Here is a 19400-nt window from a genome sequence, read left to right as displayed (position 1 = left end):
AGCAACCAGCAGCACAGCGCGCCCCAGGAGGTGCCCTGCGGGTACCTCCCCTACCAGCCTCCTCAGGGCCTGCCGGCGGGGTACAGCCAGCCCACACCCTTCCCCAGCCGCGCCCAGGAGGAGGAGGAGGAGGACGACGAGGACGAGGAGGGGGGCAGGCCTTCCTCCTGGCTGCACCCCAGCCTGGCCAGCGGCTGGACCCCTGGGGGCGCGGGGGGCTTCCTGCCCAGCAGCCTGCCGTCCTACCCCAGCCTCAAGGACCCCTCCCCCCTCAGCTACAGCTCCTCCTGCTCCTCCTACTCCCTGCCGGGCCGCTACAGCCCGGTGGCGGGCAGCCTGGAGCAGCCCCGCTCGCTGCACTCCAACCCCCCAGCCCCCGCCTCCGCCTCGGCCAACCTGCCACACCACCACACCCTGTCCCCCTACTACTGCTCCCCGCCGGGCGCCGCCTGCTGCGCCCAGTGTCCCGCCGACGCCTTCACCAGGGGCCCGCCCGCCAGGCCCGGGTACCACCCCAGCTACGCCCACTACTGTGAGATTATACTGCTGTTTTTATCCTCCTTGGCAGCCGTAAACCTCGTATGTCAGCAACACTGTCTCATTCCCCAAAAGGCATTATGTAACTTCCATTTAGGCCTCGAATTATTGAATGCTTTAACCAGTGAAAAATAGCAGATATACAAGCTCACAGTGTGGCACCGAGTGCCGCGCTGCGAGCTTGTAGATCTGCTATTTTTTTTAAAAGTCATGAAAATGTGTGCAAATCTTTGAATATATGTATTTTCAAAGCGAACGTTTGTACCTCAAATTTTGCTTCTGGGGGGTCCCTGGAACTAGATATTTTGAGATGGGGGTCCGTGGCCAAATAAATATCATTTTGGGGGTCCTTCACATCAAAAGGTTTGAGAACCACTGACATAGTAGTCTCTCAAGAACAGACTAACTGAGCTCCATTTAAGTGAAAAGGACCTTTTCTTTGACGATGGCTGGCCAGATTGCTGACATAGAAACATAGGTTTTTTCAAAAAACCTTAGAAGGATTCAAAAGACACTTATAGAATCGGGTCAAAATTCTAATTTTCACGATTTTTCAAAAATAGCAGATCTACAACCTCGCAGCGTGCCGCGCTGTGAGCTTGTATATCTGCTAATGGTACACAATAATGTGTACCCATGCTAAATGGGTACGGGGACTTGAAGGGGGTTCCTTTCTAATCAAACAGTTCCTTCCTGGGCGGTTCTCAGACCCAAGGCGGTTGGCCAAAAGACAGACAGACTCGTGCCGAGCCAGCCGCCGTGCCGAGGGTTGAGCCGACTCAGTGCCGCTGAGTTAGGGACAGAATCCTAACTCCTGTTCCCCTTAAAGTCAACATGTCCCTTATTGCCCCCCTTCAAGTGACCGTTTGTGCTCACATTTGTCCCAACAACTCACAGTAATACTGTATGCATTTTGGGGATGAGACAGCGTTGATGTCAGCTATAGGATAAGGAATCAACAGAGGATCCTGGCAAATGTTACGTGAAAAAAAAAAAGAATCGTGTCACAACAACGCATTGTGAGTTTGTAGATCGGCTGTTTTTACTTACAAGGTTTCATGCCTGAAAGCAACTATTTGCTGTTGTGTTGTGTTGCTGTAGAAAAGCTCTTTCCTCATTCAGTCTGTGTGTTGCTGTAGAAAAGCTCTTTCCTCATTCAGTCTGTGTGTTGCTGTAGAAAAGCTCTTTCCTCATTCAGTCTGTGTGTTGCTGTAGAAAAGCTCTTTCCTCATTCAGTCTGTGTGCTTCAGATGCAGATGGACAGAGACCTCCTCCTGCTGCCTACGGTGTGAGGTGAGCTTTCTGCCTTATAAGAGCTGTTTATTTAGTTTGTGTTGTGTTTCTTTGAGAATGACTAAAGATGGCCTTGTGTATCACAAGGCACAACGTGGATAGGTAGCAGGTAAACATGGATGGTTTCTCTCTCCAATGCAGCAGCCACTACAGTTCATCTAAACAGAAGAATCCTGCCTATAACAGCCCTCTGTCTCTGGAACAGCGTGAGTACTACTGTATGACGTCCAGTGTTGATTTTTTCACTGACGAAAACTAAATAAAAACTAAGCTATGATGACTAAAACTAAGACTAAATATATTGACAATTTTGTCAACAAAACGCTTTGTGAGCTTGTAGATCTGCTATTTTCAGCACACAACCAAGTGTAAAATCAGTCATTACGATGCCATCAAGGCCTGCCAAAATACATTGTATGATATTTAGTCGACTAAAATTAGACTAAAGCTAATACTTTTCAGGTGACTAAATTATGACTAAAACTAAAATACATTTTATTCAAAAGACTATGACTAAAACAAAATCAAAATTTGCTGTCAAAAACAACACTGATGACGTCTCTGTATGTCCAACAACTGTTACTTTTCAAAAATAGCAGATCAACAAGCTGAAAACCAAAGCCTTTCCACACCCAGGACCCCAAAGTAGCCTCTGTCTTTAACAGCAAAAATAGATGATCGAGGAGATCACACTGCTTCGTGTTGTGATCTTGTACATAGTTCACAACATACTGTAGATTTTTATTTTTTATTTCATTGATGGAGTTCATATGATCTCTGTCTGTCCCAATATTGACTGAAAACTCCCAAGTTCTTATGATAAGACGATAAGATAAGTATATTATATATAGATAAGTATGTATTAGGGGGAAATGGAGCTGATCCAGTGGAATTCACACACAGACCAGATTAAAATACTTTAAGGACCATTCACACTGTTGTTGAAATCTTTTGATTGATTCATTGAATACTAGCAGTTTGCAAAAAAAAGAAGAAAAAATTTTAAACCCAAGAAAGCAATATGCCTTGTTTCCATCGGGGTCCATTTACTCAATTCATTTGGTAGATTCTAGGTTCTTACCTAGTTACCTAATATCATAATGTAAAAAAATAAAAAATAAAAAAAGGTAAATGGTGAATTTATATAGCGCTTTATTCCAAAGCGCTTTACTTAGATTGTGCATTACATTCACCCACACATTCATACACCATAGCTGTGTGAGTGTACATACTGTATCTGTACACTCTCACAGTTACAGGTCTGTAAGGTTAAGGGTCCTCACTTTGAGACTGTATGGAATACTCTATGTATGATCTTAATATCTATCTTCATATAATGCTCCTGATATGTATACAGTATATATCTATTAACGCAAGAACAATGGCTTTTCTTTTCTTTTCTTTTTTTGAAAACATAATCGTTTCTATTAGCTAGGATTCCCCATCGATGATGTCACTGGTAGGAGTGTGGATCACTAGCATGTAGCATCCTTTAAAATTGCCCTGAAAAATCACTTACAGGCAGCAGCCGTTCGCAACTGGTAAAAAACTAACCTAGCCCAACCCTACCCTCCCCTGCCCCTTCTTTGTATATACTGTTTGTTTAGACTTACTGTTTTCTTTTTTCTTTTTCTTTACATATCTACTGCATAGTACTGTGTTCTATTTGTCTGTCATTCAATGTTATATGAGATACTTCAATGGTTTCCAGTGAAAATAAGCTTAGTCTTTTCATGGATCTCCTTTTAGTAGACCTTGTACCAGTGAACTGTACCATCATGAAACTGTACCTTTTCCTATGCAAACTTCTAATAAAGTCTTCAATCAATCAATCAGTATCTGAAGTCTCCACAGCCCTCGATCCTATGAGATGACAGAATGGTAGCATTTTATCCGGAGCGTTATTGAGGACCAATTAGAAGGAATCATTCAAATACTAAAGGATCTCAGCCCGATGTGTGACCTCCATTGACCTCCATCTCATCTCATATTGTTTAACAGGACGGGTGTTTGTGACGTACGAGGCGGACAACGACAAACATGTCAACGAGATCATCAACTTCGTGGCTCTGCTGCGACACAACGGCTTCGACACCCATGTACGTACAGTACAGTACAGTACAGTACAGTACAGTACAGCACTGCACTGCACTGCACTGCACTGCACTGTACTGTACTGCACAGCACAGCACAGTACAGTACATGAGATACTTAAAGTGTGGTTCCTGTGGAAATAAGCCTCGGCTTTCTAGGATCTCCTTTTAGTTGACCTTGTACCAGTGATTTGTACTGTCATGAAACTGTACTTTTTTCTATTGCAAACTTCTAATAAATTCTTCAATCAATCAATCAATCAAGCACAGCACAGCACAGTACAGTACAGTACAGTACTGTACAGTACAGTGCAGTACAGTGTGCTGTTTGATTTCTGCTTTAAAACCCATGGAAAACTACTATAGAGCATCGCAGCGGAAGTGGTTTACTGGGGTCACTTCCCTAACTGGGATCGCCCATTCATTTTCCCCATAGACTTTTACAAAAATATTTATAACAATTATGTTAAGCCTCGAACCAAGCCATCCAGGATGGCAGTGAATCATGACCATAAAACCTTTGTTTCTATGAAAAGAATGTTTTGAAAATTGCTAAACAAAGGGTATTTATTAAATGTAAATCAAATAATGTAATATTAAAATATGTTTTCACATAGGATCAAAGGATTCACTGCCATCCTGGATGGCTTGGTTCTAGGCTTAACATAATTGTTATAAATATGTTTGTAAAAGTCTATGGGGAAAATGAATGGGAGATTTTAAGTGGTACCAGGAAACCACTTCCGCTGCGATGCTCTATAGACTATAGCATAAAGTAGTATTTGACGTCATGTGATGTGTGTGTGTGTGTGTGTGTGTGTGTGTGTGTGTGTGTGTGCGCGTGTGCGTGTGTGTGTGTGTGTGTGTGCGTGTGTGTGTGTGTTCCAGATTGACATGTTCGAGCAGCACTTCAGGAGCATCAGCAAGATAGACTTCATGGAGAGATACCTGACTGAGGTACACACTACTACACACTACACATAGACAATACATTATATGCACACTACACATTGACAATACATTATATGCACACTACAAATAGACAATACATTATATGCACACAACACACAGCAAGATAGACTTCATGGACAGATACCTTACGGAGGTACATTTTACTGTATGTATTTATTATGACAGGACAGTAGCAGTTGATGAACATAAAACATGAGTATAACACAACATGAGTACACGTGTAAACTAGCTGGAGTTAGCATAAGCTATACCACACACTGGTTGTTGGAGGGTTGCCTCTCTTCCCGGTCACGTGTTGGTGGCAGGGTCAGGTAGCGTCGGCTGTTGGTAGATTCTACTGGTGAATATAGTTTTTGTACGCAAGCTACACAGTCTTAAATGCATCCACTGCAGCTACATTGATGATGTCAGTTACACCAGAGCAGTTTAAAACGTCATGCCCAGGACACGCACGCACACGCACGCACGCACGCACGCACGCGCACACACACGCACACACACACACACACACACACACACAGAGAGAGATTCCTGTTACTGAACAGACACTCTATAGCAACGAGTGCTATCAGAATATGTAAGCCATTTACCATGAGAGGGAGTGGGTTGTTGGCTGATTGTCTCCACCAGCCGAAGGCTGAGGGAGAGTATGTTTTCCCCTCCGTCCGTCCGTCCTCGCAGTTTGTGAGCAGCTAATCTCAGTCACCGTTGGCCCGATCGCTGCCAAACTGAGCACACACACTCCCTGGATGCCAATCTAGAACCTCTGCCCCACATTTTTCAAATCAGCCTCATGGTGGCGCTATAACAGGCCGATTTGTGTGGCCTGGTTGTTACCAGCTAATCTCCGGCGCCGTTGGCCCGATCGCTGCCAAACTGAGCACACACACTCCCTGGATGCTAATTCAGAACCTCTGCCCCACATTTATTAAATCAGCCTCATGGTGGCGCTATAACAGGCCGATTTGTGTGGCCTGGTGGAGACCTGTGCTCGGAAGAGCACTGCTTCTAGTTTACCACTGTTTCAGGGTTGTGCCACGAGCCGCAGGCGAGTGGCACACAACCCTTGAATGGTAAATTGCTTTTCTACCACTTCTTCCATATAAATGAAAGAAAACACAGTTGTAACTTGCAAGGATCTTTAGTTACAATCATTAATTGTTTCAGTGGGCGAGGTCCATGAGCCAACTCAAGGTTGTTGGCCTATTTACCACTGTTTTAAACCAATCAGAATCCAGTATTTGAACATGTGACTAGAAAAAGTGGTAGAAAGAGCTATTTAACACTTATTTTAACCAAATGAAATCACTAAGCCTACCTTTAAACAGGAGGGCAGAATGGAAGGAATGGTTTGGAACAGCAGGAGGTTGACAGGCCTGAGTAATCACTGTTTCTGCCCTCATTAAATGAATTCCCCTCGGGGAGAACAGCTTATTTTTATCTTATCTTAATCTCCTGATCTGTGGAGGTGAGTAGGCAGGTTGTGAAACTCGTGCAGAGAACTTCAAAGTAACACACATGTTGTCGCTAACGGTCGCTATAACAGCCCTTCTTCAAAGAGTCTCTTGATGTTTACCTTAGTGTTGTCGAGTCATCGCTTTAGTTTTGTTTTCTCTTGGTTCTCACGCAGAAGGAATGCCTCATCAGCATAATCATTTATTTTTAAATGTATTTTTATCCCATAATTTTGTAACCCATTTTTCACCCGGTGTCAATTATCTAATGTAATCCTGGGTGCCAACCTGGGGAGAGCAACAGATCCTGACCTCATGCTTCCTGCTATGCACGAGGAGTCCAAGTTGCTTCTTTTCACCTGACAGGGGGGAGTTAAACCCAGAACCTTCAAGCTGTGAGGCGACAGCACCGACTGCGCCCCCGTGCCCCCCTGAAATAATCATTTCTTTTGGTTCTCAACAGAAGGAATACCTCATCATCATAATCATCAGCCCAAAGTACCACCAGACGGTGACGGCGCCCCCTTTCAGCCTGGAGAGCGACGAGCGCACACTGAACACTGTCTACATACATAAACAGGTAGAGAAACACTGTCTACATACATAAACAGGTAGAGAAACACTGTCTACATACACAAACAGGTAGAAACACTGTCTACATACATAAACAGGTAGAAACACTGTCTACATACACAAACAGGTAGAAACACTGTCTACATACACAAACAGGTAGAGAAACACTGTCTACATACACAAACAGGTAGAAACACTGTCTACATACACAAACAGGTAGAAACACTGTCTACATACACAAACAGGTAGAGAAACACTGTCTACATACACAAACAGGTAGAGAAACACTGTCTACATACACAAACAGGTAGAGAAACACTGTCTACATACATAAACAGGTAGAGAAACACTGTCTACATACACAAACAGGTAGAGAAACACTGTCTACATACACAAACAGGTAGAGAAACACTGTCTACATACATAAACAGGTAGAAACACTGTCTACATACACAAACAGGTAGAGAAACACTGTCTACATACACAAACAGGTAGAGAAACACTGTCTACATACATAAACAGGTAGAAACACCGTCTACATACACAAACAGGTAGAGAAACACTGTCTACATACACAAACAGGTAGAGAAACACTGTCTACATAAACCAGTAAGACTCCCTAATCGGGAGATAAGCGACCGTCAGGTCGCATGTAAAAATCGGCCTGATGGTGGCGATAAATGGGACAGATCCATGTTGATGACATGACTGTAGACATACTGTGTACCCCTTAGCGTGATTTTAGGGCAAAATGTGTAGGAGCAATGTCCAAAAATGTGTTTTGCAAGAATCGGCCTGATGGTAGAACACCTAGAAGAGGGCCATGTAAGAAATAAGGGAGTGTGTGTGCAAAGTTTGGCATGGATCGGGGCAACGTTGGCAGAGATATGAGTAGGGAAAAGTGCCACATACATAAACAGGTATTAACTCAACACCGTCGACATACACAAACAGGTAGGAGCAGGCATGTGCACACATAGACATCAAAGGGGGCTTGAGCCCCTGTCCTTTTATCTGTCTGCAAAAAGTGCCCTCTCCAGACCATGAATGCAGTTTTTACTATGGTGAAAGAAACGCAAATGCCCCCTCTTTCCATGCCATACATGAAATCCATGCCATTATGCCACATCTCCAGTACTGACTTGATTATGCTTAGTTCAGTTCAGTAGGAGACGCGTTGCCTCTCCTACATTCTCTGCACGTCCCTGTGCAGCAGAGAGAAGACACTGGAGCAGCTCCCATGTAGCATAACAGAATGACTTGAGGTTTACATCTTGCGATCTTCCTTCTGTTTTGCGACGGAATGCCCTGCACATGTTGTACATTTGACATAGTCTACTTGCACACAGTACAGAGCCAAAGGTCACGTTTACTAAGTATTCATGGGTTGCATTTGTAGTCCTAATCGGCCATGTTGAGGACCAACACAGGGGTTTCATTTGTAGTCCTAAACAGCCATGTTGAGGACCAACACAGGGGTTTCAATGTGTCTGATTGGCACAGAACTAATGTTCTACGCCAATCAGAACACCTGTGTTGGTCCTCAACATGCAGTGTTGGGGAAGTTACTTTGGGAGCGTAACTTGTACAGTTACAAGTAACTCACCATGGCAGTAACTTGATCAAGTTAAAGTTATACCCCTGTGGAGAAATATAAAGTTTCAAGTTACAAAGAAAAAGTAATTTGGGTAACTTGAGTTAATTTTTCTTCCGCGTTAAATTGAGTTTCAAAACTGAGTTTTATATTTTATTTCAAAAAGGTTGACATTTTCTTTAGTAAACATCTCAATCTGTGTTCCTAAAATAAAGTTAAACAAATAAGAAAATGATGATCTGTTGAGGACATTTGATCGTAAAATGATAACTTCGCTTGTAACTTGAGCCAAAAATGACTCAAAAAGTATCTCAGTTACTTGACGAGTCTTCCTATCGCCAAAATAAAAGTCTGGGTTTCCGAGGCTACTTGACGAGTTACAGAAATATGAATGTAGTTACATAACTCAGTTACATGTAACTTTAACTTCCCCAACACTGTCAACATGGCCGGTGTAGGACTACAAATGAAACCCATGAAGGTTACCCTTGAGGTTATTAAGTAGTTCAATGTCTGAAAATACACATGAACATGAATCCAACGTACCGTATTAATAGAAAAGATCATGTGTAAACAACCAAACAAAGTAGCTGTCAGACAGACAAGTCTATGAATACATCTGTGAAAATCTTTAATCTGAAACACTATTTTATGTAGTGGGGGTCCCTGCTTCATCTCTCTCTTTCTCTCTCTGCTAAGGGATCCTTGGGCTGGAAAACTTTGAAGACCCCCAGTGTAGAGTTTTCTTGTGACACTGTGTGTGTGTGTGTGTGTGTGTGTGTGTGTGTGTGTGTGTGTGTGTGTGTGTGTGTGTGTGTGTGTGTGTGCGTGTGTGTGTGTGTGTTCCAGCTACAGAATGAGTTCATCCAGAACGGCAGTAAGAACTTCAGGTTCATTCCCATCGTGTTCCCTGGAGGCAGGAAGGTGGGTTCACTTCTACTGCTGAGCCTCCATAAAGACGTCATGTTAATGCATTGAGGCCCAGGATTATTTAACACTTTAACTATTGAAAAATAGCAGATATTCAAGCTCACAGCACGGCACCGAGTGCCGCGCTGTGAGCTTGTATATCTGCTGTTTTTGAAAAATCTTGTTCTTTGAATATATATTTTTAAAGGCGAACATTTGTACCCCAATTATTTGCTCCAGGGTGGTCCCTGGAACAACATATTTTGAGATGGGGGTCCGTGGCCAAATACATGTAATTTTGGGGGTCCTTGACATGAAAAAGTTTGAGAACCACAGATTTAGAAGACAATTATAGAATCGGATATTTGCTTCTGGGTGGTCCCTGGAACAACATATTTTGAGATTGGGGGGTCCGCGGACAAATGTAAATTTGGGGAGTCCTTGACGTGAAAAAGTTTGAGAGCCACAGATTTAGAAGGATTTATAGAATCGGGTCAAAAACATTCAAAGACTTGCACACATAATGTTCACGATTTTTTCAAAAATAGCAGATCTACAAGCATTCATATGAAAAGATATGAATGAAAAATACAACAACTAGAGGGCATTTAAAGGTCATATATTCCTGGGGGGTTGAATGGCATGTTAATTACCTGCCATAAAATAAATGCCATTTTAATGGTTTTCCCCCCACGGCAGTATGAGGTTTAAGTCCTTGTTTTTTTATGTTTTATTCTTGTTTCCTTTAAGTCACACGCATGTACTGTACTGTACTGTACTGTACAGCCGTGGTTCTCAACCTGTGGCCCAGGACACCCCAGATGACAGTGTGAAGTGATAATTTAAGACCTTTTTAATACCTCAAAAAGAAAAAGACCATTACTGCTAACAATATTAGCAAACTGTTTGCCTCATATATTATAAGAAGCAAACATTTTGAAAATAGCCGAGGAGTTGTGAGCTTGTAGATTTGCTGTTTTCACAACATTTATCTGTGGAACCGAGTCAAACTAAATGTAACCCCTCAACTCCTACCATTCCAAGTGCATGATAACTTTACACATTATTTTATGCTTTAACAAAAACAAAAACAAAAGAAACAGCTTTTTCAAAGTGAACATTTGTAACTCAATTATTATTATATTTTTTTTCTCAGGGTCCCTTGAACAAAATATTTTGAGATGGGGGTCCGTGGTCAAATAATTAAAGGACAATTGTTTTTTTTTTTTTTTTTTACAACAAGGGTTCATATTTTTTTTCTTTGTAATTAAAGAAAATAAAAGATTTATTTAATTTACTTCATTTACTCCTTTCTATAGTTTAAGAGATTTTAATGACAGTGGTTGGGGGCATGCATACAAGTGGCTAAATATGTATTTTTAGATACAATAAGCCCATTCCCAAGATGCACTGCAATCTTTCATGGGCATGTGTGACTTATGGGGGCTGGTAGTGGTGCTGTAAATAGTATTAAAGAAATCGCTGGCTTATTGTGTCTAAAAAGACATATTTAGCCACTTGCCACCACCCAAAGAAATCAAGATCGCTAAACATGCTAAAACGATAGAAGGAAGTAAATGAAAACATTTTAACACTCATTGTAAAGGTTGACCAAGGGCCAAGGCTTCCAACAAGTGTCCAACGATGCAAAGTTTGGGTTTTTATTTCTACCCAAAACAACTTCCACCAACAGGTTCAGAGCAATATAAATAGTGGTAAAGGCCTTTAAACAATAAATCAAAATACAACTCTACAAAAATACGGAAAATACTTGACAGCTAAAGAAACTAAAGAAAACAAACTAGGAACTTAAGAAAGGGTTTTAAAGAGGCACCACCTGGCAGCTCTCCCCTTGATGCTTCCTAGTCAATGCTCCAAGTCCAACAGATAACTGCCTTCCCAGCCTCCCTTTTATACTAGGCAGGACTATGCCAAGATAACAGTTCTGTTATTGTAAACCCCTTAACTCAACCTAGAGTTGGCTTACAATTACCCCGTTTTACCATACCAAATTCAAATGCATAAATACATGTCAGGCGACAAAACAAGATAAGATAAGACAAAATAAGAGCTCTTAAAGGTCAAATGACATTCTGTTTTTACCAATCATAAAAGTATTTGCCCTGGTCCTAAAAACATGTTTTAAAATTTTTAAACTTCAAAATCCACTCCATGGAGCTGTGGTCTCTCTCTTTTATGGGCCCTGTTGAAAAAAGGTCTGTCACCTGAAATACTCTATAGTCACCACCAGGGGAGCCTCTCTCTCCCACTCATTCTAACAAATATTAGTATGGTGCAGTACTTGAGTACAATTTTGAGTATTTGTACTTTACTTGAGTATTTCCAATTTTCAATTCTTATACTTCTACTCCACTACATCTCAGAGGCAAATGCACTTTATCTCTCCACTACAATCATTTGGAGGCTTTACTAGTAACTTTGTAGATTTTGATTATTAATACATTTCTATCACTTCAGCCCTTATAGGCCAGCGGTTCCCAAACTATGGTCCCGACCCAGTGGCCACACACACACACACGCACGCACACATACACATACGCACGCGCACGCACTTACAGATCTGCGGCCGCCCCTCCACCAACACACAGAGATGCGTGCTGCAGATACAATGTGGATTGGGTGCGTGCTCGCATTTTCGTTGATTTCGCACAAGACACAGGACACAGACACACACAGAACCATGGCAGCTAAAGAGGCTCAGCGGGGCATTGTGTTCAAAATACGAGCCGAGCCCGAGGCGCGGGTGTTTTTTCTTACCCCGGGAACGATACATTACCGGAGCCTTGTGGTTACATAATGTACCTTCGCGGAGTTCAATTTAGACCGTCCGCGCCGCGGTAACGTTCCAATAGCTCCGCTCCGCTATGCAGAAAAACTTCACGGTCCTTTGCCTCAGTTTAGAGAACCACATTGTCCACATATTGCTTGTGTTTATCATAGCGTTTTACTCTCTGCTCGCTGGCCCGTGCCATTGGGTGTGTGTGCGCTGTGCACGGTCACAGCAAAGACAGCCTAGTGTCGGTAAGAGGAGGGAGGTTCCACTGAGCTCTGTACCCGGGGAACGGTGCACTGTGCTCGGACACAGCTGACACAGAGTGTCGGAGACAGAGGCTGGGAGGAGGCCGAGGAGGAGAGGGGCGTGGCCGAGGAGGAGAGGGGCGTGCACTAACTGCTCATGACGACACAGTCCGAGAGCCAATGATCAGAGCATCAGAGCCTCATTATGCATCAGAGCCTGCGTTTTGCAGGACCACTTACCGATCATCACCACGAAAGCGTGGGATGGCTCAAAGTAGCTGACAGAGTACAGCATCTTGCAATGGGCCTGGTGTACAAGATACACTACACCTCCAAGATTCCCATGTACCTGACAAACTACTTCTTAAAGGTCAAGGATGTTCACGACCACAACACCAGAGGCAGCTCCACTAATCATCATCAACGTAGATTTAACACTAAACAAGGCTCTAACTCGTTCTCCTGCTACACCATCAACATGTGGAACGCCCTTCCTCAAGCCCTAAAGGAGAGCAAATCCCTAGCCTCCTTCAAAATTGGTATGAAAAGTCACCTTCAGACAGCTGCTACCCGTGACTTGTAAATAGACTAAGCCCCCATGCCCCCCCCCCCCCTTTTTTATTATTCTTTTTTCTGCCTTTGTATTTGATGTTATGCTTTTGAAACTGATATTATCCTAGATAAAGTACTATGTTCTATCCGTCTGTCTTTCAATGTTATATGAGATACTTTAAGTGTGGTTCCTGTGGAAATAAGCCTCGGCTTTCTAGGATCTCCTTTTAGTTGACCCTGTACCAGTGATTTGTACTGTCATGAAACTGTACTTTTTTCTATTGCAAACTTCTAATAAATTCTTCAATCAATCAATCAAAAAGCACTGCATGTTGAAAGTTGAGTTTTTTTTTGTGTCATTGAGGCTAGGAAACATTAAAAAAAAACATTAAAAAATTGAAAAATGATTTTCATATCCACTTTAAACATAGGACAAAACCCCCTCTCCTCTACAGTACTTGGTACCTTCCTCCACTCTGTCAAGAGACTGCAGAGAGAGTATATTACAAATATGGAGAGTATATTACACCCACAAACTACCATTGCAAATATGGAGAGAATATTACACCCACAAACTACCATTGCAAATATGGAGAGAATATTACACCCACAAACTACCATTGCAAATATGGAGAGAATATTACACCCACAAACTACCATTGCAAATATGGAGAGTATATTACACCCACAAACTACCATTGCAAATATGGAGAGTATATTACACCCACAAACTACCATTGCAAATATGGAGAGAATATTACACCCACAAACTACCATTGCAAATATGGAGAGAATATTACAAATATACAATTTGACCAGCGATGATTCATTAGAAGTAGTTAGTTGTGTGTGTGTCTCTTCTAGTGTCTTTAGGGCACAGGCTGCCCCGTGACACTCATCTTTGCTTTTCTCTAATTACAATGTAAAATATGAACCCTTGTTGTAAAAAAACAACAAGTTGTCCTTTAAAACTTTGAGCATAGATGACATGTTCTAGGTATGTTTCTTATTGTGTTAACCCCATGTTGTCTCTCTCTCTCTCCCTGTCCCAGCGTCACGTGTTAACCCCATGTTGTCTCTCTCTCTCTCTCCCTGTCCCAGCGTCACGTGTTAACCCCATGTTGTCTCCCTCTCTCTCTCCCTGTCCCAGTGTCACGTGTTAACCCCATGTTGTCTCCCTCTCTCTCCCTGTCCCAGCGTCACGTGTTAACCCCATGTTGTCCCTCTCTCTCTCTCCCTGTCCCAGCGTCACGTGTTAACCCCATGTTGTCTCCCTCTCTCTCCCTGTCCCAGCGTCACGTGTTAACCCCATGTTGTCCCTCTCTCTCTCTCCCTGTCCCAGCGTCACGTGTTAACCCCATGTTGTCCCTCTCTCTCCCTGTCCCAGCGTCACGTGTTAACCCCATGTTGTCCCTCTCTCTCCCTGTCCCAGCGTCACGTGTTAACCCCATGTTGTCTCTCTCTCTCTCCCTGTCCCAGCGTCACGTGTTAACCCCATGTTGTCTCTCTCTCTCTCCCTGTCCCAGCGTCACGTGTTAACCCCATGTTGTCTCTCTCTCTCTCTCCCTGTCCCAGCGTCACGTGTTAACCCCATGTTGTCTCTCTCTCTCTCCCTGTCCCAGCGTCACGTGTTAACCCCATGTTGTCTCTCTCTCTCTCCCTGTCCCAGCGTCACGTGTTAACCCCATGTTGTCTCTCTCTCTCTCCCTGTCCCAGCGTCACGTGCCCACATGGCTCCAGAACACCCAGGTGTACGGCTGGCCGCGCGACCGCGACGACATCCTGAGACGACTGATGAGGGTGGAGAAATACAACCCTCCACCCATAGGACAGCTGCCCACCATCATCCCCATCCCCATCTAACAGACCTCCACCCATAGGACAGCTGCCCACCATCATCCCCATCCCCATCTAACAAGACCTCCACCCATCTAACAAGACCTCCACCCATAGGACAGACCCCCACCCATCTAACAGACCTCCACCCATAGGACAGCTGCCCACCATCATCCCCATCCCCATCTAACAAGACCTCCACCCATCTAAGAGACCTCCACCCATAGGACAGACCTCCACCCATCTAACAGACTTCCACCCATAGGACAGACCTCCACCCATAGGACAGACCCCCACCCATCCCCATCTAACAAGACCTCCACCCATAGGACAGACCCCCACCCATCCCCATCTAACACCTCCACCCATCTAACAGACCCCCACCCATCTAACAAGACCTCCACCCATAGGACAGACCCCCACCCATCCCCATCTAACAAGACCTCCACCCATAGGACAGACCCCCACCCATCCCCATCTAACACCTCCACCCATCTAACAGACCCCCACCCATCTAACAAGACCTCCACCCATAGGACAGACCCCCACCCATCCCCATCTAAGACAGTGGTTCTCAACCTGTGGGTCTGGACCCTCAGGGGGGTCCCCAAATTAATTTTGGGGGGGGTCCCCAGATGATCAACTTAATGTGCAACATTGTTTTCTCACTCAACAGTAAACAAACCAAATAAAGTGTACGTGTATAGAGGGTATTGCACATTTCTAAAGTGACAATTTAAGGACTTTTTAATACCTATAAAATGACAAATTAAACCTTGGCCAAATTGTCAAATATTAGAGGCAGAAATTGTGAAAATAGCAGATCTACATGCTCACAACTTCTCGCAATCTGCTATTTTCACAATAGAACCGTGTTATACAAAATGTAATGCCTCAACTCTTAGTGCTCGTCAGGGTGGGGGGGTCCCCATTTAAAATATGATTATTTTGGGGTCACGGCCTGAAAAGGCTCAGAACCACTGATCTAACAGACCCCCCCACAACCAACCAAGACCACCCAACAGGGGGCATCTCCATGCTGGCTTGTGGTGGAGAGTTTTGTAAAAAAAAAAAAATCCACAGACATAAAAAGTGAGTGGACAATAATATTACCAGGAACACACAACGAGCTAGCCCTGAATGATCAGAACAGCTCTGTAACTCTGAGAGTGTACAGAATGGAACCAAATGGACCCGTACGGGTCCATTTGGTTCCATTTGTACACTCTCAGAGTTATGGTGGTTCCTTTCAAATAGACCATTGTGAGAACCACTATACTACTAGTGGAATGACATTAGTCCAGTGTCATACGTGTTCTGAAGAAACCCTGGAGACTTAACATCCAGTTAACTGGGTCTTATGGATCCGCCATTCTGATGGTGTGTTAGAATAGCCAGGGACCCACTCACCCAGGATGACCTGTGATGTCTTGCCGTACTTTTTATTTCTGGTTATCTATTAGTTTGGTCATTAAGGTCCACAGAATGAGAGGCCTGCTCTGCCGGAAACATCACGAAAAAAGTTATGGCCATTTGTATATTCACTGTCCCATTGACTCCACTACACAGGAACAGAAAAATATTAAAAAAAGAAAAATACTCTGCTTTGAGTAGCATTTAAGTAGCATGTGAGGGGTCAAAACATATTCCTTGGGCTACATATTCCTTGGGCTGAAATTTTGCCCAAGGAATATGTTTCATGCAAAACAAATGCTTGCAATGGATTCAGAATCATGAAGAACCCTTAGTTTGACCCCTCACATGCTACTTAAAGCAGAGTATCTTTCTTTTTTATATATATATTTTTTTTTCTGCTCCGGTATAGTGAAGTCGATGGGACAGTGAATATACAAATGGCCATAACTTTTTTTCGCAATGTTTTCTGCAGAGCAGACCTCTCATTTTGTGGACCTTAATGACCAAACTAATATATAAAACAGAAATAAAAAGTACGGCAGAACATCACAGGTTCAACCCTATTCCTTGAGCTTTTGGGCTTGTGGCTCCCTGACTAGAAAGGACATCTCATCATTTGCCACGGACAAGGACAAGGACACATTTGTTAGTGTACTGACGTGTGTATAACAACCCCTGGTCCCCCCCCACCTTGGACTGGGGAGGGGGGCATGGACCACATGGACCCTAAGCTCCTGGGCATGGTATTAGTAATGGCTAGATCTACAAGCTCTGCTCTTTTCTGCAAAGACATTCTGGTGAAAGACGTGAGTCCAAGTACAGAGCCCTGGGGGACACCCACCCTGGCCAATGTGACAGCTACTGTAAACTTCACACACACATGCTGATGATATATTTTACACTCAGGGTTCAGCACGCACTCATAAAAACTCTCCTGTACATTCCAGAGAGGTACAGAGAGGTTGCAGGACGTGTTGAGACACCTGCACAGGACGGGTGACCTTTTCTCCCTTCTGTGTGTGGCTTTCTTTGAAGATTCTTTTTACCCCTTTTGTTCCTTGACAATTTAGTCTTTATACTGTACCAATGAATTGCTCACCCACACACATTCTGTTGTGTTGTCACTGCTGTTGTATCCTACTGACTCACCTGCCAGTGAGGAGCCCCCACCGGGAGAACTGTACTGTTGTATCTTACTGACTCACCTGCCAGTGAGGAGCCCCCACCGGGAGGACTGTACCCACCTACTGGCTCACCTTCCAGTGAGGAGCCCCCACCGGGAGGACGTATACTGTTGTATCCTACTGGCTCACCTGCCAGTGAGGAGCCCCCACCGGGAGGACTGTACTGTTGTATCCTACTGACTCACCTGCCAGTGAGGAGCCCCCACCTGGAGGACTGTACTGTTGTATCCTACTGGCTCACCTGCCAGTGAGGAGCCCCCACCGGGAGGACTGTACTGTTGTATCCTACTGACTCACCTGCCAGTGAGGAGCCCCCACCGGGAGGACTGTACTGTTGTATCCTACTGACTCACCTGCCAGTGAGGAGCCCCCACCGGGAGGACGTACTGTTGTATCCTATTGACTCACCTGCCAGTGAGGAGCCCCCACCGGGAGGACGTACTGTTGTATCCTATTGACTCACCTGCCAGTGAGGAGCCCCCACCGGGAGGACTGTACTGTTGTATCCTACTGACTCACCTGCCAGTGAGGAGCCCCCACAGGGAAGACGTACTGTTGTATCCTACTGACTCACCTGCCAGTGAGGAGCCCCCACCAGGAGGACGTACTGTTGTATCCTACTGACTCACCTGCCAGTGAGGAGCCCCCACCAGGAGGACGTACTGTTGTATCCTACTGACTCACCTGCCAGTGAGGAGCCCCCACCGGGAGGACGTACTGTTGTATCCTACTGACTCACCTGCCAGTGAGGAGCCCCCACCGGGAGGACGTACTGTTGTATCCTACTGGCTCACCTGCCAGTCAGGAGCCCCCACCGGGAGGACGTACTGTTGTATCCTACTGGTTCACCTGCCAGTGAGGAGCCCCCACCGGGAGGATGTACTGTTGTATCCTACTGACTCACCTGCCAGTGAGGAGCCCCCACCGAGAGGACGTACTGTTGTATCCTACTGGTTCACCTGCCAGTGAGGAGCCCCCACCGGGAGGATGTACTGTTGTATCCTACTGACTCACCTGCCAGTGAGGAGCCCCCACCGGGAGGACTGTACCCACCTACTGGCTCACCTTCCAGTGAGGAGCCCCCACCGGGAGGACGTATACTGTTGTATCCTACTGGCTCACCTGCCAGTGAGGAGCCCCCACCGGGAGGACTGTACTGTTGTATCCTACTGACTCACCTGCCAGTGAGGAGCCCCCACCGGGAAGACGTACTGTTGTATCCTACTGACTCACCTGCCAGTGAGGAGCCCCCACCGGGAGGATGTACTGTTGTATCCTATTGACTCACCGCTGAACACTCCCCACTGACATGTGTGATTTGTAAATTTGAATTAAAAAAATACAGAATTATATAATGATTTAATTTCCTTATTATTTTGTATTTATGTAATTTCTTAGAATTGTTTGTCTGTTGTCTTTCTGATGCTGCAGATCAAAATGCAGATACCTCTCAAGTAGTCACTATGATTTTTTGCTATGGACAGAACAGTCTTCATGCCCCCCAATAAAACTCTCTCTCTCTCTCTCTCTCTCTCTCTCTCTCTCTCTCTCTCTCTCTCTCTCTCTCTCTCTCTCTCTCTCATAATCCCACAGATCAGTGGTTCTCAATGTGGGGTCCAGGGACCTTAACAGGTCTATAACTCTGAGAGCTTATTGGGGGCCCAATTTACAATCTAGGCATTTAGCAGACGCTCTTAATCCTGAGCGATTTACAATAAGCAAGGACAGAACAAGTTAATACATCAAATGCATAGAAACTAATCTAGGATCATAAACTGAGAACATAATTATAATCAGTCTAACTGTAGAATTACCAAAACAAAACAATAATCTATACATTGAAAGAAACTAGACCCACTAGGATGCCAGGTCAATAATGACCTGGCAACAGTCTTCTAAATCAGGGGTTCCCAAACTCTCAGGGCACCCCATAAATATTTTTTTAATC

At 44.3% G+C, this 19400-nt stretch overlaps 1 protein-coding gene across 1 annotated transcript; it reads left to right on the top strand.

Annotated features, from left to right (window-relative positions):
- Window positions 1-204: 204 nt before the first annotated feature.
- traf3ip2l (TRAF3 interacting protein 2-like) lies at window positions 205-14942 on the top strand (the record flags this gene model as incomplete). Its single annotated transcript, XM_080753789.1, has 8 exons — window positions 205-532; window positions 1788-1830; window positions 1975-2036; window positions 3832-3929; window positions 4812-4880; window positions 6813-6929; window positions 9366-9440; window positions 14733-14942. Coding segments are annotated over 8 exons (939 nt in total), but the record flags the coding sequence as incomplete, so codon positions are not given.
- Window positions 14943-19400: the final 4458 nt, after the last annotated feature.

This window comes from Nannobrachium achirus (assembly GCF_963921795.1).
Source record: "Nannobrachium achirus genome assembly, chromosome: 1".
NCBI classification, from domain to species: Eukaryota; Metazoa; Chordata; class Actinopteri; order Myctophiformes; family Myctophidae; genus Nannobrachium; species Nannobrachium achirus.
This window is presented reverse-complemented; position numbering and strand designations above follow the sequence as displayed.